The sequence below is a fragment of the Camellia sinensis genome, chromosome 9, assembly GCF_055761805.1.
Source record: "Camellia sinensis isolate YWXY chromosome 9, ASM5576180v1, whole genome shotgun sequence".
NCBI lineage: Eukaryota > Viridiplantae > Streptophyta > Magnoliopsida > Ericales > Theaceae > Camellia > Camellia sinensis.
Genome location: NC_138969.1, coordinates 197,985,932 through 198,006,473, shown reverse-complemented (window position 1 = coordinate 198,006,473; position 20,542 = coordinate 197,985,932). Strand labels below are relative to the sequence as shown.

Below are 20,542 nucleotides of genomic sequence, written 5' to 3'. Positions count from 1 at the left end.
AATCAATATCTCCTCTCTACTTTTTCTATATATAATATAAAAAAAAATTAAAAAATACACTTATTTAATCTTTCTAAACTTGACCGTATTCGGCTCGGTAGAGTAAGGCCAAGTTTGGCATCTTTCAAAAAATCCAAAAAGTCAAAAAGTCACTATCCTATTTAAGTCACATCATCTCTCTAACACATCACTTCAAACCCAACCCAAATCCAACCCATATTTCATAAAAAGTCAAAAAGTACATTTATTTAGTCTTCCCAAACTTGGCCTAACTCTCCATCATTTTTGAAGTTTAAAATTGAGAGTTCATTTCACGCGTCCAATTAGAGGGACAATGGACTCAACTCAAGTTTATGGTGTGAGTAATATATACACAAGCACTTTGTAATTTACAATTTTCTTGTGTTTCTCTCTTTCCAGTTCTTCCTCACCAGATGTTACTGAGGGGTCACCCAACTCTCCAACCCTGAGTGTGGACTCTCTCTCTGGTTGTCTCATGGCATCTAGTCCCCCTCCTTCTCTCTCCTCTTTTCTCTCTCCTCTCTCTACAATCTTCGTCAGTCTCCCATTCACCTCCAAAAACCGTTACCACAGATAACACAACCCCACAACAACCCAAACAACAAACCAACTGGGCTACTCTGTGGCTCTCTCTCTCTCTCTCTCTCTCTCTCTCTCTCTCTGTGTCAGTCAATCAGATTGTGTTCTTCTCAGTTCAGGTATGAACCATTCGATTCCCTCTTCTGCTTTTAGAGTTCACTTCGAAGTTAAAGCCCTAAGTTTCTATGGTTGTGACCAGTGAATGCTGTTCGAGTCTCTCGGTCGGACTTCGAAGTTAAGCTAAACCCATTTTGTTTTTGACCGGGGTTTCGGTTTTAGAACCCTAGTTTTTACTCTTTCTTTTGATTTTGATTGTTCTTGGTTTTATGTTCTTTTATGTCTGATATACATTTTCTTTTTTCCTCTTTTGGAGGGTTTTAAAAACCTCCTCTTTAGTTCAGAATGATTAATTCCACGACTCTTGAGTTTTACTCAATTTGGGACTCTCTACTTTTTGTGTGTTTTTTTTTTTAGTGATTTGTAAGTTTTATGAGAACCTAGAATTATCTTAGGGCTTCTTGATTTAATGTTATTACTGCCAATCTATAGCTGGGTGAGTTGAACTATGATTGATAATCACTTGAATTGGGCATTTACAGGAAGGGTTTTCTAGAATTTGTGTGGCTTAGACTTGTCCCACACTGCCTTTCTAAGTGGCCCAAGCTTGGTCCATGTACTCTAGAAGCCTCTTCACTCAATGCCAATTGATTTTGGGTTGGATGCCTTCGAAAGGGCTTTCTAGAATTTGTGTGGTTTAGAAATTGTCCCACATTGCCTCTCTAAGCGGCCCAAGCTTGGTCCATATACTCGAGAAGCCCCTCCACTCAAAGCCAATTGATTTTGGATTGGATGCTGCAAAAATTCTAACACTTGTATTCTTTTCTGGTTCTCTTTGTTTTCAGGATGTCTGCGGATACTAATGTTTTTGTGGCTTGGGAAGAGCACATCATCTCCCAGGAGAAAGGAAACCGCATGGTTCACTTCTTCTTGAAGAATGCATCTGGAGATTCAGTCCTTGCTGTTGTTGGGACAGAGAGGAGTATAAGGCACATGATCTATGTTGTTGCAGACGAGTACCTGCAGGCGTATGGGTCCGAGGGATTCATCAATGCCACCACGAAATGGAGAGCTAGACGAGAGGTTGTGGACTGGCTCACATCTATGGTTTCGAAGAATCGCCCAGCATTAGATATTTCAAGTATGTACTGCCCATATCTCAATTCTAGAGATATCATTGCTTTAATTTTCCATTCATCTGTGTTACATGCAAATGAAATTCTAGTCTTATTTTATTGAGTTCATATTTATCATGGAAGTCCATGGTAAGCATTCCACCATTGATTTGTTCTGACCAAATTTGCAACCAGGGAAAAAGACTTGTTCTTGAACCAGCAGTTTAAGAATAAGAATTGCATGGACAATTATGCATTACTATGATAATTCTTTTTACTTGTTTAGTTGGGACACCTGTAATTGTGCAAGTATGAGGTTTAATACTTTGATATACATTGATGGTTGCACATCACTACAAAACGCCATTTTGTTGATTGTTTTGTTACTTTTACGATTAGATCACATACTATTACCCTAGAATTCTTGTATTACTGCAAGGAAAATGGTGGCATTCCATGTTAAAGCTCTTTAATTGATTGTGCTCTCATTTCCATAAGTCTTGAGCTTACCACAGGTCTTCTAATCTAGGCCGTTGGGTCAAAAGGATATCTCCAAGAAAAAGGTAGGGGTTCAAGACCCTTTAACTTCTTAATAGAAGTGTTATTATGATAATGTAATCATGTTTTTGATGATACCAACAGGACAAAAAGCCTCAAGATTTAGTTAGTGCTGAAGTCATTGTATTGTAGATCTACTTTGAAGAAATTGATTGTAAACTATGCATTTTGTTTCAATGTTTCATAAATTGCATTTATTAAATTTATTTTTGTTTATCTTTTTGGAGGATGGGAAAAAATACGGAGTATTGTTTCTTTAATATATCTTTTCACAAAGTATTTAACGCCTTTCCAATTATAATAAGTATAAGGACCCAACTCTAATGCAATGGAAATGATGAATATATAAAAAATTAAGTTCTCCGTCATTGCTATAATAGTATGGTTTGTTTGACCCTTTTGTAATCCTAAGAATTTATATCCTCTTCCCCTTGAGATCTCCCCTTGAAATTAGAAGCGATATCAACGTACATAGCTGCATTTGAACTTGATGCTACAAGCATGCAAGGTTATACTTTCTATCCTTTTTGTCTTTATAACATTGTAGCAAACTCTTTATTATTACCTTATTCTTTTTCACTTCTTGTTTGTATTTCTTAGTCAGTCGTTCTTCTTCTTGTTCCTTACCTTTTCCTTATTTCACTCCCTGAAAACCTAGTTAGCTCAAAATGCTCACTTTTTCAGCTCATCTAGCCCTTTTTAATTTCTCAAAGCTACCCTATCTTGTCTTGTAGGATATGAAATAGTGCGGACGTTTTCTTTCCTTTCCAATCAAATAGACTTTGTTGCAATTGCATGTAATTGGATATAGCTTAGTAGTTAGTAATCAATGAAAATATTTGGATGAATTTATTCTTCCCATATAGAGGGTTTCACTTAGTCAGGATATTCTTCAAATATTTTATCAACTTTTTAAAGTGGAAATCATGCATTGCCATTTTAAACTCGTCACTATCTAAGAAGCTTGGGCACATACACAGACACAATACATGAAAATTTAAAAAAAATCAAGACACAACATGTGGAGGACATGCACAAAATATATAGTTTTTATAAAAATATTATGTTACATATATGAATATTTTATTCAAAGATAATACTAAAAAAAAAAAAAATATCACACTAATTTCTGAAGTTTAAACGAGGAGGGGTTAATAAGTATAAAGCTATATTGGCCTTGTTTGGTTTGTGTTTCTCAAAAAAATTTTGGGAAAAATTCTCTACAAATAAGTTTTCAAAAGTAATCAAACCAAACAAATTTTTCCAATTTTTTTTTCCAAAACTTGTTTGGTTTACAAGTTTTCCAAACAAATCTCTCTCTCATACACATCAAATCAATCACTTTTTTCAAAACCCTCTCTCAAAATAATTTTTCAAAACATCTTTTGAAAAAAAACCAAACCAAACAAATTTTCTTACTTTTTATCTCAAAACATGTTTATCAAATACAAACCAAACAAGCCCATTATGTTTATTTTAGTTGATAAAAAAATATTCTCTTTTGATTATTGAATCTCAAATTATTTTGTTCAAACTTGCAATGTTTTCATTTGTGTCTAAACAATGGACACGCACATGTGTTTCCCTCTAAGTGTCCAAAGCATGTTCAAATTTAATAAATAAATAAATAAAAATACAGATACATGTTTGGATGTTTGTCTACCACATGTCGGGAAGTGTCTAACATGTGTCTGACGTGGGTAGATGTGGTGGTTAACAGTTTATTAACAAGAGAAATCAATTTGGTGATGTTAAGTAGATGTATGGAGTAGTGTGTCAAGTGTGGTACTGGTGGTTGGGGTGAGTTAGGTTAGAAAAATGTGTATTTATTTGTGGCCATGTCCGCACCGTGTTCGTGTTGTGATTTTTTTTGAAAATTACCTTGACAGTGTTCACATTGTTTCATGTGTGTCTGTCCGTTCATGCTTCTTACCAAAATGTTTTGTTCAAGGAACTACCGTTGAGATGATGTGAAAATTGAAATTGCAACTGTTAATTCATGTGCTTGTATTGGGGTGAAGTCTTATTGAATTATATTTATAACAACTAACAAACTAAGAGGAAGAATATTAATTTGCAAATACTACTAGGAAATATTGAGAAAAAAAAATGGAAACATATGTGACAGTATATTTTAGGGAGGAGCTGCATCTATATGGTGGATTTACTGGGTGGGTATATACTTTTTGGGTGCGTCTTTGTTTCCTCCAAGATATATCCATAATTTGGAAAGATACATTTGAAGTTCCGAAGTTGTATATATTACTTCTTGGGTACATCTTTTTTTCTCTGTTCTCCTTTTTTAATGAAGGTTTTCTTTTGTTGCTGATCAAAAAAAAAAAAAAACAAAAAATCTTGGGTGCTGCAATGCATGTGAACACACTGATTCATTATGTATGGATGATGAGATTTCATTGGTACAGAGCCAATTCCAATGTGGACTTATTGGAGGGTCCTATTGGCGTGCATCCAATAGAAATTGAACCTATGATTACCAAATATAGTTGGGCAATTTAACCATTCAACCATGGATGCTGAATTACACCCATATCCATACCACATGATTACCAATTATAGTTTCACCCATATGATTACCAATTATAGTTGCACCCATTTCCATACTATATATTTTTTCAAGAAAAAATCCATGTCATATTGTATGATAAAGAATGTCCCAGAATAGAGAGCTTGCTATATAATCGTTTCGCAAGAATTTTGTTAAATTTATGATAAGTTTCCTAATCATGTGTCAATAATGGCTAATAATTATTTTTATTTGTCTCATGGAAGTGATAGGGTCATAGCTTATTTATCAATTTGGCTGGTCAACGTGTGCAAATGACACAAACATAGGGTACAAATCAGAGTTTTTAAAGGCATGGGTAACGCGAGTTGTATGCCTCAAGGCGGCTGAGACATATCATAGTGAATTTTGAATTTTTATATCTAGTAAAAATAAAATTTGTTTAAAAAGCAAAAAAAAAAAAAAAAAAAAAAAAAAAAATTAAAATTTATTACAAAGGTGTAAATACTTTTCTCTTTAAGGTGTAAAATTTTGCTTTAGAGAATAAGGTTTGCCCTCATCGAACGTGAAACAATGTTCTTAGCTTCAGTCATTGAGTTTCTCACTTAAGCCTTAGCTTTGTGTTTTTTCTTAGTTGGTCATTTATTTGATTTTTTCCCCATACAATCTTTTCTTTTCTTATATATATAAATATAAATATATATATATATTTATGTAAACCATGAGTTAGACCAAGTTTAGCAACACTCTAACATAACCTTTTCATATGCATACTGTTCATATATGTATGCATATAATTCGTACAAGGCATATGCCTTGGAATGTGATGTGTAAGCCTTTTTGGAGTGTCGCCTAAAAATCAAAGCATCGATGTGAGCATCAATAAATCTTCTTAAAACTTTGGTACAATACAAATACAACACATTAGGGGGTAGCCCTTATGATAAGCTCTAAATCGAAAGTAATCTATACATCTATATATATATATATACACCCACACACAAATAAAACCATTATATGAGTATGTGATTACTCTTAGTTTATGACTATACTATGTAGTTCACATTAAAAAAAAAAAACCAAAGGTGTTGTTGGTAGGACATAGGTTTTGAATTAGATCCAACATGATTTCATCTTACCCTTCAAATAGTGGTCCTTAATGGTGATGAAGGGTTACAAATCTGCTATAGGGGACCCAAATGGAATTCACTTCTGTAACAAGGTTGCAACACCTTTAATGGATTTTATGATCCATAATAAACTGTTATGGCACTGTAACGGACATAATGATTAGTGGTTGGTACTTTTTTTTGTTCGATGAGAGAATAAGAAGGAAAAGGAGAATAAATGAAAAAAGTGAATAATTTAACATGTTCTGCTGACAATTGTTGTTTATGAAGCACAGACACACCAAAATAGGTATTGTAGTGGTGTCGGACACGGGGACATGGTGGGGATACATAGTGGACATGCTAGCTAGTGTGTCCTTTAATTAATTTGTTTTTAGGGGATATGTCAGGGATACACCAACTATTCTTTTTCCTTTCTTCTTTAGTTTTTTTGATAGATGTTGGATGTTTATTACTTTTTTTCTTAGATTATATAATTAATAGATCATTTATGAAAAGAACATATGCGATAAGAGTTGAGTTAAGAGTGGGTTTTTTATTTTTATTTCTATTTTTACATTGAATTAGTGTTAGTTTTTAAGTTTCATTGTTTGTAGAAGTAAATTACTCTACATAGCAAATAAAAATATATAAAAATGTATTTTTTTATTTATCGTGTTCCCACTGTGTTCCTGCCCTCATTTTTTTTAAAATCACTATGCCTTGTGTCCGTGTTTCTTAGGTGGTCATATTTTAAGTCTTAATCAACCTTTTGCAATTTGCACCATCCTTTTCATTTCCATTTGCTTGGGTTCTCGTTTTGCCTTCTTTTCAATTACATTATTTTCATGGATGACAAAATCAACTCTCTCTCATGTTTGTCTTTTCATATGATAAGTGTTGTGCTATTGAGAATAGTCAATGAAATCTTGCCATGCCATAGGGACCAATTAGGCTCAATTTTTTGAGTGGTGTGAAATTGAATTACCCATTGATTATATTCCCTTTTTCGACCCTTCTACATCTTTTTACCATCTAATTATCCATATAAAAATAAATAACAAATAATAAAAGAATCATTTTTTTTTAAAAGAGTAGATAATACCATAAAAAACTTGACAATATATATACATAAATAGTAGTTTAAATTCTTCAACATTTACAAATTAGCTAAAACCAATTTGATGGAATTAAACATTCAATTAAGTTTATATACAATAGATCTCATTTCTTAACAGACTTTTCATATAAATAATGTGACATAGTCTCGAGTAAGGGTGTTGGGTATGTGTATTTGTTTGTATTGTATTCATCTAATTCGCATGTCGATGTCAGGTATTGTACTTTTGACATGGCAGAAGTAGCACTAATTGAAGATAAGTTGAGAGAGAATAAGCTAAGATGGTTTTATCATATACAATGAAGACCTTTAGATGCAACGCTAGAAATGTTAAGAGAGAGGGAAAGACTTAAATTGACATGGGAGAAGGTAGAAAAAGATATTAATTTATTTAATTTAACTAAGCATATAGCCCTTGACAAAATAGAATGGCGAAAAAAAATTCATGTAGCTGACCTCTCTTGAGTGGGACACAAAGCTTAGTTTGGTTTTGGTAAACATAGTTTTAAAAACCAATGGAAAGTACCTTATGCATAAAATGAGAATCTATGAATAATTATATAGTTAACATGATTATTTAGGCATAATTAATATAATAAACTAGATATGTTGGACACATATTGGGTGTTCGATATGGATACTAATGTAACATGAAAGTAAGATTAATTTAGCCCTATGTTACATGGACTCGGGTACGAGTGTCGGGTGCGGGTGTGTATCCAAGCGTCAGACCTTCATAAATTTAAATCTTAGGATCTTGGGATATGTATCCAAAATTGGATATGGATACGGGGACACGTCATATGCACATATATATTGTATATTATATAATATTCTCGGATGAGATGATTTAAATTATGTAGAAATATATTAGAAATTAAATATGATTTAGAAAAAAATATGAAATTTCTATATCTAATTCATGTGGGAGCCTAAAAATATTGCTTTACTAACAAATGCAAGTTTCTTTTTCTTCATGTATTGTCACAAATTAAAGGATCTGAGTGTCTAAATTGGGTACGAGCGTCGGGCACATATCCCACACCCTTATCCATGTCATATCCGGTGGACACGGGTATTGTGGGGGAAATAGAAGAGTCCATGTAACAAAAAAGGCACAAAATTAAGCACACTGCAATGAAGGATATGTGGCCGTGACCCTTGACAAACCCACAAGGTTATCACGTCTTGACCTTTCCCTCAAATGACCTAATTCAATCCTTTTTATATACTTCAAAACCTTAAAATGAAAAATTACAAAATAGCCCTTTCACAAATTTACAAAATAACCCTCCTCATACAAAAATTACATTCTAATTCAGTCCTATTTATAGACTTCAAAACCCAAGATGAAAAATTACAAAATAACCCTCACAAAAATTACATAGCATATTAGGGCGCCAATCTTTTCCTATGGTACAATATTGCATCAAACCCTTGTTGAAGAAAACTCGTTTGAGGGAGAGGTCAAGACGTGAGAACCTCATGGTTTGTTAAGGGTTGCGGCCATGTATCCTTTCCTTTTTGTCCCTTCTCTATTCTTCTAAGCCCCCTACTAGACTCTAGGGGTTTCCCCTTTCTTTCTCTATCTATTTTTCTTGTGGATTCAAGGCCTCTAGTGGATTCTAGGGTTTCTTCCCTTTCTTATTGCTCTTTGTTCCTCAAATTTTCCGTATATTGTATCCATATATATGTGTTCCAGTTAAATCAAAGGCGGCAGTGTGTTTTATTGGGCTAAATCATCAATGAGTGTTTCAACTTTCTTGCTAGGTATGTCACTCTCTCTCTCTCTCTCTCTCTCAATTGAAGCAATGAGAAGAATTTATCCTTCGGCTTTTTTACGGCTGCATGATTATTTATTTATTTTATTTTATTTTTTCCTGGTTGATTTCATTATTTAAACTGATCCTGAACAGAGATTGAACCTGAACAAGATTGGCTATACTCATCATGAGCCTGAACAGATCTTGTACGTTACCCTAGGATGAGAGCACCAAGCCGAAATATCTTAGTACATAACCTTTTGATATATTTTATATATGGATTCAATGGGCTTTGAGAACATTGATCAAAAAGAGAAGGAATAAGCTCATTTGTCATCTTTTTATGTTAATACATACCGCCTCTAAATATTCTAAAAGATAGAGCAGTACGGTTAGATTTTCAATGTTCATTATCAGAAGTTTCCCTTTATAAGAGTAAAAATTGTTACATTCTTTTTCTTAACTAAATGTTGCAACTCAATGGCATTTCTCCGTCTAAGATTTTGAGTTTGGCATTATTTGTTTCACCAAATATGGCAGGTACAGTACAAAATGGCATGTTCTTTTATTCCTTTTCTGTTTATTCAATGCTATTGTGTTCATTGTGCTCCCATTGAGAGAGGCTGCAATGAGTTTTTTAATCAAGTATTTTGTGTAACAATTCAGTTTATCCTCGTGAATAGGTACAATGCCCTACCTTAAATCCTCTTTGCATAATTCATTTTGTGTTACTGTCGATGGTTGTTGTAGCTTTCTATTTTGGGTTTCTAGAGCTTGATGTGGGTTTGTCTTAGATTTCACATTCAGATTCCTAATTTCATTTGTATCCCTTTTATTTACGCTTTCGACAAGTTAAGTTGAGCCAATGGTGAATCTGTAGTTGGGACAGAGGACCTGTTCACCTGATGAATTTGTTGAATTTATTTAGCAAAACAGTATTGTAGTGTATTGAACTAAATATCCTCCTGAGAAAGCTACATTAAAGTTGTGCTTATTCATAATTTTGTGAGAATTTCATAGATTAATTTAATACACATGAGAATCACTCATTTCTAAGTGCAGTGTGATTATTTTATATTTAACTGTAAAAAAGAAAAAAACACTACTAGTAGAAAGAATTAATTGATTAGATGTATTAGGCATTCTTGGACATGTTAAGAGGTTATTGTTGTATGAATTGGTTTTTTGAAGGGCAGTTGATTCCTACATATGGAGAATAGACCATCAACTTTTTTGAATGCAAAAGTTGGTAATCCCTTGTTGTAATCAGTATGGTATACATTTTGTCCAAATAAGATTCGCAAACTAATGTTTCCTTGAAAGTAGTTTTTATTAAATTTCAATCTGTGAAGCAGGGTTGATGAGGATTTATATTTGTTCTTTTTGCGTTTTGGAATGGAAATGTTTCATAATTGGGGAAATTGACACATTTGGGACTTGGTTTTCCATTTCCTATATGTTGCATTATCTTCCAATCTGCACCAAATTCAGTTGACACTCCAAGGCTTCTTATTCTTTTTCTATCCTGCCCTGCTCATCATATCATCTACCACCAGCCTTTTCATCTTGATCTAGTAGTATCATGTTTATATGGACGCCAACATTGTTTTGAATTGTTTATACTGAATTTTGTCTTCTTCAAATGCAATACCCTTACAACATAGTTATTACTTTTTAAAGCTGCATTTTATACTATACTTTTTTTTTTTTTCTTTTTTTTCCCCCATGCTCTCCCTTACCTGCTTTTTAATTGCATTTATTTTTTCTTGCATAAGTCTTACATTCTTAGTAATTAGTTGTATTGCATTGACCTGATCTAATTTTGTATTACATGTCCTTTATGATCTTTACTTTCTTTTGGATTGTCAACATAAGATAAAAGGAAATGTTTATTATTAGGTGTAGCTTCACCGTCAACTTTTACTCTCCCTTTATGTTTAACCTTTGATTTGGAAACATTTTTAGCCTTTATGTAGTGAATTACTTTTTCTTATATACAAAGTTTATAATTCTAAAATATTGCCAAGGTTATCACTTAGCAAATGCCCATGCCCTTTGTAAATGACGTGCACAAAACTCCTCCCTAGTTATCCATTTTCACTACTTGTCATTTCCAAACCTTAACCACTTCTCATGATTTAGCATTGGATGTATGGGTTGCGTTCCTACTTAATTGTCTGGCTGACATACTTGCCTTAAACTTTGATGTGAAATTTACGGTGTCTGTATGTGCTAACTCATGATTGAAAACAGTGAATAAATTTTAATTTATGTTCTTTGTGCACCATTTGCCTTGTTTTGCTTTGAAATCTCAACAATTGTAGTTTTATTTCAACAGATGTACAGACAAGTGACTCAGCACAAGCTCTGGGATCTCGGGAACGCTCAACGGCTGGTACCAGTGCTGTTCAGATGCATATACCTGATCATATGGTATTCTATCAAACCATTAAGCCTGGCTATATAATTTATAGTTGTTTTGTGATCAGTGTTGACTTTTTATTTCAGATCCAGGTTCCGAGGAGGTTGAAAGCTCAAAATTCAGATATTGTGTGGTCAGGTGTTGCTTGGATCTGTAGTAAACAGCTCAAGCACTACCCAGCTTTTTCTAGGAATGAAATTATCATTACTGTAAGCATAAACATGGTTTATATCGTCTCTTTCAGTGGCACTCTGTTCCTCAAACATTTTTTTCTTCATTTTCTATTCGATGTTAGGTTCATTCCTTTGTACTTGTCATGGCTGAAGAAGAAAGTCACTATGTTGGTTACTTGGAAGATTTGTATGAAGACAAGAAGGGTCAGAAAAAGGTTAAAGTGCGATGGTTTCACCATAATCGGGAAGTCAAGGACCTAATACCTCAGCTGAATCCTCACCCCCGAGAAGTTTTCATCACACCTCATGTTCAGGCTATCAGTGCAGAGTGTATTGATGGTCCTGCGATAGTTTTGACTCCTAAGCATTTTGAGAAATGCTTGGCTATTGCTTCCCATGCTTTGTCAGCTGGAATTCATATGTGCTTTAGGCAATTTAAAAACAATAAGGTCAAACCCTTCTCTCTAAGTAAATTGCGGGGCTATTCGAATCAAGCAATCCTCTCCTCTTTAGGTTGCCCTGTTGGCCCCAAGCATAGAACCAAGGGCCATAAATCAAATGGGGAAGAAGATGAAGATTTTACCCATGAAGGACGTGGTGCCAAGAGAAATAGAAGTAGCAGAGGGAATCAGAGACTTGAGGCTGGTAATAGTGGTGCTACAAATTCAATCCCTGGCAAAGAGATAATAAAATCTCAACCGACATATAAGAAGTTGAGGATCAAGCTATCAAATAGGGAACTAAGTAGCTTTAAGCTTGTTGGGCCGTCTCAGCCCCCGATTCGTGCTTCTTTTAAGGTTGATGAAAAGATAGAGCTGCTCTGTCAAGATAGTGGTATCCGAGGTTGCTGGTTTAGGTGTAAGGTCTTGCAGGCATCACAAAAGCGTCTGAAAGTTCAATATGTTGATGTGGAGGATGCTGAAGGGTCTGGCAATCTTGAGGTATGTAAATGCTTAGACTTAAATTGGACAATGGTACTGGAAATAAAAACACATGGTGGCACAGACACATTTGTTTTGACTGTTCTTTCTTCTTCTTTGATTGTTCAGTTACAAATCTTTTGGTTTGAGTGATTTGGTGATAAATGATAGAAATAAAGAGAAAAAAAAATCTGTTTTCTCGTGTTTGGTTTGTAGGTTAAGTGAGAAATGGTGAGAAACAATGAGAACTGGTGAGCAAGAGAACTCTCGTATTTTATAGGTTTCATTTCAATCCAAAAGTCGTGAGATTTGTTGAGAAACAAACTGATTGATTATGTATTTTGTAAGAATTTATGTATTATTGATTGATGTCTTGATTGATAGATTACAAGATTCCTATACAATCTATATATAGAAGAAAATGTGGTAGTAGGTGTAGTGGAGGTGATAGTGGGTTAGGTGAAGTGGAGTGTGTAGTGGAGTAGGTGAAGGTAAAGATGGGAATATAGAAGAAAATGTGGTAGTAGGTGTAGTGGAGGTGATAGTGGGTTAGGTGAAGTGGAGTGTGTAGTGGAGTAGGTGAAGGTAAAGATGGGAAATTCTAACAGCCCCCCGCAAACTCAAGGAGGAGAGAAACTAACCAACTTGAGTTTGGAGAGAGTAACAAAACAAGAAAATACATAAAAATAAAAAAGGATAGGAGACACTGTATGGTCGTGTCAGACCGTTGGTGAAGACACTGAAAGGTGGTGTCATAACGTGGTAGAGGACACTGTATGGTGGTGTCATAACGTTGTAGATGACACTGTATGGGGGTGTCATAACGTGGTAGAAGACACTGTATGGTGGTGTCAGACCAATGTAGAAGACAGTTTATGGGGTCATGTCGGACCGTTGTAGCAGACAATGTTGTGATAGTTGTTGTGACAGTTTACGGAGTCTTGCTGGACCCTTGTAGAAACTAACCAGAATCAATGTCGGGACAGTTTACAGAGTCTTGTCGGACCCTTGTAGAAACTAACCGGAATCTATGTCGGGACAGTTTACAGAGTCTTGTCGGACCCTTGTAGAAACTAACCGGAATCTATGTCGGGACAGTTTACAAAGTCTTGTCGGACCCTTAAAAAGTTGCACCCTCAAAAGGTGTGCCCAATTTTGTCAAAAGGCGTGCCCAATTCATCAAAAGGCGTGCCATCAAAAGGCGTGTCCACTTTGTCAAAAGATGTGCCATGAAAAGGCGTGCCAGTTTGTCGGGCGGCAAGAGGCGCGCGATACGCGTGGCTGCCTCGGCTATTTAACCAAGACGAAGGCTGAGGCTGAGGCATACCATTCTGAAACCTCTGAAACCAACCCTTCGCTGAAAAAACTCTGCCTCTGCGGAGAGAGAAACTGTGGAACACTTTGTTGCCATTCTGTCACCAACCCTTCCGAACATTACCAGTCTGAAATTGCTATTTCGCTGAAACACTTAGCAACCCAAAAACATGGCCTCTTCTTCCCGTCCAGCTACCCAGAACCTGCTCACGCTCTTTCCAGAACTGAACGAGCCCACAAGAGAAATAACTGGTGCGGTGGCCAGTGAACCTCAACCAAACACCTCTGGTTTTGCTCCATTGAACTTTCCGATGCGGTCGGTGGAGCAAAAAATGGCGGTGCAAACTGATATTGAGGCTAATCAGTATACTCTGAAGTCATGCGTGGAAACCATGACGGCGGTCACAAATTTGTCGAACCGGCTGCAGAGTAGGACAAATGAGGTGCAGCATTTAAATTCCCAGCTGGCTCTGCTCCAACGCATGTATAAGGATGCGCGAGCAGAGATAAGTGTGCTGAAAGCAGAAAATAAGGAGCTGAAGCGGAAGGCCACTGTGATGTTCCGATTTGGAGGTCCGCCGTATGCTGCAGTGGAGGAGTATGGAGGAGTGAATGTGCTCGGCGGCGTAGGAAACACGGAGGCAGCACCGTCAAGGGCCGCCCAGGACGGAGGAAAGAAGAAGAGATCTGCAGCAGAGTAGAGAAGAAAAATCCCACTGTGGGTGTTGGGTGTGTTATGGTGGTTTTTTTTTTTTTCTCGTGTAAAATTATGATCGGGGTTGATCCTGACATGAATAAAATAAGTGTGTTTGGCAAACTCGAATGGTAGGTGTGGTAAGGCAGAAAAATCAACTGGAATGAATTTTTTTTTTTTTTTTTTTTTTTTTTTTGTGAAAATAATAATAATAATAATAATAATAATATTAATATGGAAATCATGGAGTGGGCGGTGGTACAAAAATATTGTGTAGAAAAAGAGGGAGATGGTGGAAAAGAGAGGCCACTCATGTTATTAAAATAAATTAAGGAATTAAAAAAAGTGATATTGGTTTTGTTTTCAAAAAAGATGGATTAAAATAAATATAAAAAAAGAAAAAGAAAGTGGAGACCATGATGAAAGGTGGGAACAAGTGTGCTGGTGCTGTGTTGTAATGGTCAGAAAGAGAGATAAGAAAATAAAATAAAATAAATTTCAAGGTGCTGTGTTGTAATGGCATTGAAATATCCACCATCATAAAAAGTATCAGTGGTGCTGCATATGTTTATGAGCATTATTTGAGGCCTTTCTTTCTTAACCCACAGCAGACTGTTAACGTCTAGTATGTCCCAAGGAAGAAGGACATCTTCAGTAAGCCAGATGACATTCTAACTGCTGCTGAGAAGTACATAGAAGAACATGGCCCGGAAGCATTTGAGAAGCTTGTTAGCAAGGATAGGGAAACCAAGTTCAGGAGTAGCAATTACACGTATTTTGATGAGGACCACAGCTATTGAGCCTTGTTTGGCTGAGGGAAACACCTTTTTTCCGCTGCTGTTAGGAGTATCTTTCCGGTGGAGAAGCTGCTATGGACTATTTGGGGAGAGTGATGTCGAAAGCCGGAGCCTTGGATCTCGCCACCGGCGTCGGCGGAAAGATCGAGAAAGACGATGTTCTCTCCGCTGTCCAGAAGTATGAGCAGTATCACGGCTACTATGATGCCGAGAGAGAATGAGATGTTATGAAGATATGATGAGGAGGTAGGTATGTAGTAGACAATTCTAGCGGACTAGGTTGAGGTCCGGCGGGCGGCCAAGGCGAGGTTGCCGTCCGCCGGTGAAGCGAAAAAATATTAAATTCTTAACCTTGCTCTGATACCATGTAAGAATTTATGTATTATTGATTGATGTCTTGATTGATAGATTACAAGATTCCTATACAATCTATATATAGAAGAAAATGTGGTAGTAGGTGTAGTGGAGGTGATAGTGGGTTAGGTGAAGTGGAGTGTGTAGTGGAGTAGGTGAAGGTAAAGATGGGAATATAGAAGAAAATGTGGTAGTAGGTGTAGTGGAGGTGATAGTGGGTTAGGTGAAGTGGAGTGTGTAGTGGAGTAGGTGAAGGTAAAGATGGGAAATTCTAACATATTTTTCATAATACTGAGATTGCCTATTAAAATACAAAACCCATATACCTATATCACGTACTTTGCTTTCTTTCTCATCCAAACATGATAGTGAAAAAACTCAACCATTTCTTTTCTTTTCTTAAGCAGATGAGAGACCAGTCATTTCTTTTCTTTTCTAATCCTGCAATCCAAGCGGACTTGTTGGTAGATTTTGGCCTTGGTAGAACATTTTTTTTATTTCTGTTAAGATTAATGAATTGGTAGCAGGATATTTCATGATGGTACAGTGATTGGTGATGTGGCAAGTGTACTGATCACAATAATAGCAATACGGTTGTTGGGCTTGGAAGCATGCTGCAGGTGGCCCATAGACTTGTGTAATTAGTTGTCTGGATATGTACATGTTTGAAAACTGTAGCCTATTCTATTTCGAGAAAGAAATTGTGTTTTATGGATTTGAAAAACAATCCAGGAGCAAAATACTTGTCTTGACATTTACTTTAATGTGCAGGAATGGGTTCCTGCTTCGAAAGTGGCAGCTCCTGATAAACTGGGCTTGAGATGCTTGGGCCGCCTTACTGTCCGTCCATGGCCCTCTGAGGATTCTTCAAACGGTTCAGTTGAGGTTGGAGCATCAGTTGATGCATGGTGGAGTGATGGCTGGTGGGAAGGTGTTGTAACTGGAGTTGATGAATCTGGAAATGATAGTCTCCAAGTTTATTTCCCTGGTATGCTCTGATTCATCTCTGTGTCTCTCTCATAACCTAGTCACAGACTACCAAAGGCCTAACTGAATGAACATTTAGTATTTCTGTAAATTTTGAGGGCATTATTAAATTAGATAAAGGAATTATTTAATTTCTTTAACATGATTATCCCACTGACATCCATTCAGAGTAAGTGCATGAGTAAATGAAATGGAACATTCACTATCCTTTGTTATACCATTCTAGGCTCGAACACAAAGGGAGTACAAGATTTTATATTAAGAACAACTTCAAAGCTTTCAAATATCATGCCTTCCATTCAACTAAGCATAGATACAACCTCCATGTCTATTCACATGAAAAATGCCTCAGACCCCCAGTGGGGGTCACTGGGGGTTATGAATGGTGGCTTCTCATTGGTTAAAAAAAAAAACTGTTTTTTTTTTTTTTTTTTTTTTTTTTTTTGTGTTTTGGACGAATGAGGGGCTGCCACCTCACTGGGGGTCGACCCCCAGTGGGGGTCTGTAGCATAACCCCTATTCACATATACACATAGCTTCAAATATACAACTTTCAGGCAATATCATCCTCACATACATATATAGGGAAGAGGGGGAAGTAAAGCCCAATGACTAGTGATATATCAAAGACATGATAATCATGAATATACCAATAGCTTGATAGCTATACTTGCATTTGAAGCATAAAATGTCTTATACATTTTCATTTCCAAATATATAGTGATAATGCTAATCTAGAGGGTGTGTATCATATCATAACAATACATAACCAGGTTGACTCCGATTAAGACAACCACAATCTAGTGGTAGAACTCACAATACCAAAACTATTAGTGTATTTTAAGTCTCCTAATAGCCATTGGGACCATAGCTATTAGTATATTTTGAGATAGCCACTGGGACCCAATATTATTAGTCTCTCTCTCTCTCTCTTCGCAGGACCAAATCATTTTAAGTCAATAACCTAGAAAACCCCTGCTTATTATTTTTGAGTTTTCTAAACCAGATTTTGGGCTGGTGCTGTTCATAGGTTGCCATGAGAAATTAATGTTGTTTCTTTTGTGATTTTAGGTGAAGACCGGTGTTTGACTCTTCAAAGAAAGAATATTAGGACTTCAAGAGATTGGATTGCTAACAGATGGGTAGATATAAAGGCAAAGCCTGATATATTGTCTTACATATCTTCCATTAACAGCCCAACCATGAAGTTCCCAAAATGCACCTCAAAACTTGAACCCATTAAAGAAGTTAAACAAAAACTATCAAGTTCAGCAACATCCAACGACCAGGAAATTATGGAGGGGGTCGAGATGAAGCGACTTTGTATCAACGATGAAGGTAAAGTTGATAAAGGTGGTGATTGTGGTGGTGATGGTGTTGGTGAAGAAGCCAAGTTGGTTTTGGATGTTGAACCTGCTAACCAGAAATGTGAAATAGAAGAAATGGAAGTGGTACCTTAGAAGCTGTATCATATGAATCAATGGTTTGGCGCAGTGGAGAATTTTTGCTTGCTAACTAGATCTGTGTGGTGCGGCCATTGATTTTGTGTAAATAGTATAGAGAGGTTTCGGGATAGGAATATGCAGAAGAAGTTTTTCTAGTTTTCTCAACTCCGGTGGAGTTGGCGGGCGTAGAGCAGCAATTGTCTGTATGACTTGCTATCTATCAAGTTAGGTAGTAGTGTCTCAGTCATCAAAACTCTTAGAAGTCAGGTTCTATTACTCTTCTTGTGTTGTGTCTATATTAAAGTCTTATAATAGTCCTGTGCATTGCATAGTTTTATGGTTTAAACTATACCCTTGTGTCAATTGTAAATCTTGTGAAATTTCTCTGTTGTCTGGTGGAAAAAAATTGGGGGTTGTTGCCATCTCTCTCTCTCTCTCTCTCTCTCTATATATATATATATATATATAAATTTGGTGTATGAGGTGTGAAGTCGAGCCTATTCTGAAATTTGTTTCAGGGTTAGAGGAGTTTTGGTTTTGGATTAACACCTCTCTTCAGAAGAGGAAGCTTATTCATGTATTAAGAAATATGATTCAAAGGCTGATAGTTGATGGTAAGTTGTCTGCTCCATTACCAGATGGCTTATGGGGTACAGAATTATGCTTTTGATGAGGCTCTTTCCAAGAAACTTGGAGATGTTTTACTCGTTTAATTCTGAGGAATACCCATCTTGTGTTTTTCTTTGAAGACAAATCTGAGCTATCGGTAGCCGAAAATTTGAAGTATATTCCATGGAATGAGGTCAGACAAGCTGTATAAAGACAAGGGTGAAATGGAATATATGAAAATAAATTTTTGTGTTCGTCCTAATGAAATACTTTTATTCTATTTTTAATTTATCTTTCCCTTATCAAATTTAAAAAATGACTTGACTTCTTTCATTAAAAAAATAAATAAATTGCGCCTTAGTAATGTTAGGCTCATTTCTTCAATTGACAATTTTAAGGTGCATAAATCTCACCAGATAATTCAATTGAGTGTTTTTTAATATGGAATAGAGGAATCTAAGGGTTGGTTTGGGAAGTGGGTTGACTTTTTGGCATTTTAGTTTTTTTGGCTATTTTAGCCTGGGTTAAAAAATTTAGTTTGGCAAAAGTTTTTTGGTTTTTTTAACTTTTTTTGTGAGAGAAGAGTGTAATGATTATGGGTTGAATGTGAAGTTTTGTTTGTTGCGGATAAAATAGCCTATTTTGTTTTTTGTGGCTATTTTAGTCACAAATCATCTTGCCAAACGGAACCTAAGATAGCAATACTTGCACAAAATAAAATATATAAATATATAGGGATTGGACTCTCTCCTCTTAGAATTTTAGGCTCATTTTGGGACTGTCGCAATAATTCAAATTATTTTATGTGCAGGACTCGTCGAATATTGATCAGATGTCAATAATCATTTGATTAGATTACTTTCGTGTTAGTACTTTATTTTTAAAACTATACTTACTGTTGACACAAATTTGAATAGATTAAGTGGCTATTAATATTTGATTAACGTAATTTTTTATAAAAATAAAATATTGATATTCGATTAATATGAGTTTTGTGATGAGTTCACAGAGGGTAAGCACTCTCCAATCTGAGAGAGAAGTGTGAGCCAAATATATATATAGGCCTATTTTGGCAACATAATTAAAAGTTAATTTTTTGATTTTTTTAGTCACATTATCGCTTTATTTTTTTGTACGTTTTTTTTTTTTTATAAAAAAATCAAAAAAAATTTAAAAAAACTAAGGTAGCGTTTGGTAGAGTTTTGTAAATGTGATTTGAGAGTATGAGTTCTATTTTGAGTTTGTGTGTTGTGGAATTATGATTTGAGTGTAGAAAATTTGTTTGGTAAAGAGTTTTGAAAATAGTTTTGGAAAAGAGGTTTGATTTGAGTGGGGAATTATTGATGTGACATTTGATATGTGATACAAAAATTTACAACTCATAACTAAATATACAATTCAAAATTATTTTAAAGCACATAAAAAATTTAAAAATTTTCAGAAAATATTTGTCCCAATTATGTAAATCAATTGCAAAAAAAAAAAAAAAAAAAAAAAAAAAAAAAAAAATCTGGAAATCAGCCGGACATCCGGGTGGACATCCGGGTGGTCTACCGGGTGGTCATCCGGGTGGTCTACCGGGTGGTCATCCGGTGGACAGAAAACACGCCTGTGTGCGCAGAGTTCTCTGCAGAGAGCGTAGAAAATTGATTTGAAAACGTAACCAAACATGATGCTCCAAAACACACGTAGAAAATTGATTTGGGAATACAAACAAACAGAGCCTAATTTCAAACCTATTTTCCAAAATAAATTTAAAAAAGAAAAGAAAAGTGACCTAAGTTATTTTAGGTGTGATCATCACTACCACAACCACGTCTTGATTTTTGTGTGTAGATTTTTATAATTTATTTCCGTACAAATTAATTAATCTATAGACCAAAATAATAATAATAATAATAATAATAAATAAATGGAGTGGTGAGCAAGAAATGGGGCCAGTGGACTACCGCAATGACTTGGGAGATGACTCCAATTGTTT

At 35.5% G+C, this 20,542-nt stretch overlaps 1 protein-coding gene across 3 annotated transcripts; it reads left to right on the top strand.

The window, feature by feature from the left end:
• Window positions 1-325: 325 nt before the first annotated feature.
• On the top strand, window positions 326-18,828 carry LOC114267587 (uncharacterized). Of its 3 annotated transcripts, none has more exons than XM_028208644.2 (7): window positions 326-719; window positions 1,503-1,798; window positions 11,185-11,279; window positions 11,355-11,477; window positions 11,564-12,382; window positions 16,292-16,508; window positions 18,471-18,828. In XM_028208644.2, exons 2-7 carry the CDS (start codon window positions 1,504-1,506, stop codon window positions 18,620-18,622), a joined length of 1,701 nt encoding a protein of 566 aa, XP_028064445.2. In that variant the 5' UTR covers window positions 326-719; window position 1,503; the 3' UTR covers window positions 18,623-18,828. The 3 variants fall into 3 exon arrangements, with proteins under 3 accessions (XP_028064445.2, XP_028064436.2, XP_028064451.2); XM_028208635.2 differs by lacking the exon at window positions 18,471-18,828 and adding an exon at window positions 17,579-18,374; XM_028208650.2 differs by lacking the exons at window positions 326-719; window positions 18,471-18,828 and adding exons at window positions 8,786-8,853; window positions 17,579-18,374.
• Window positions 18,829-20,542: the final 1,714 nt, after the last annotated feature.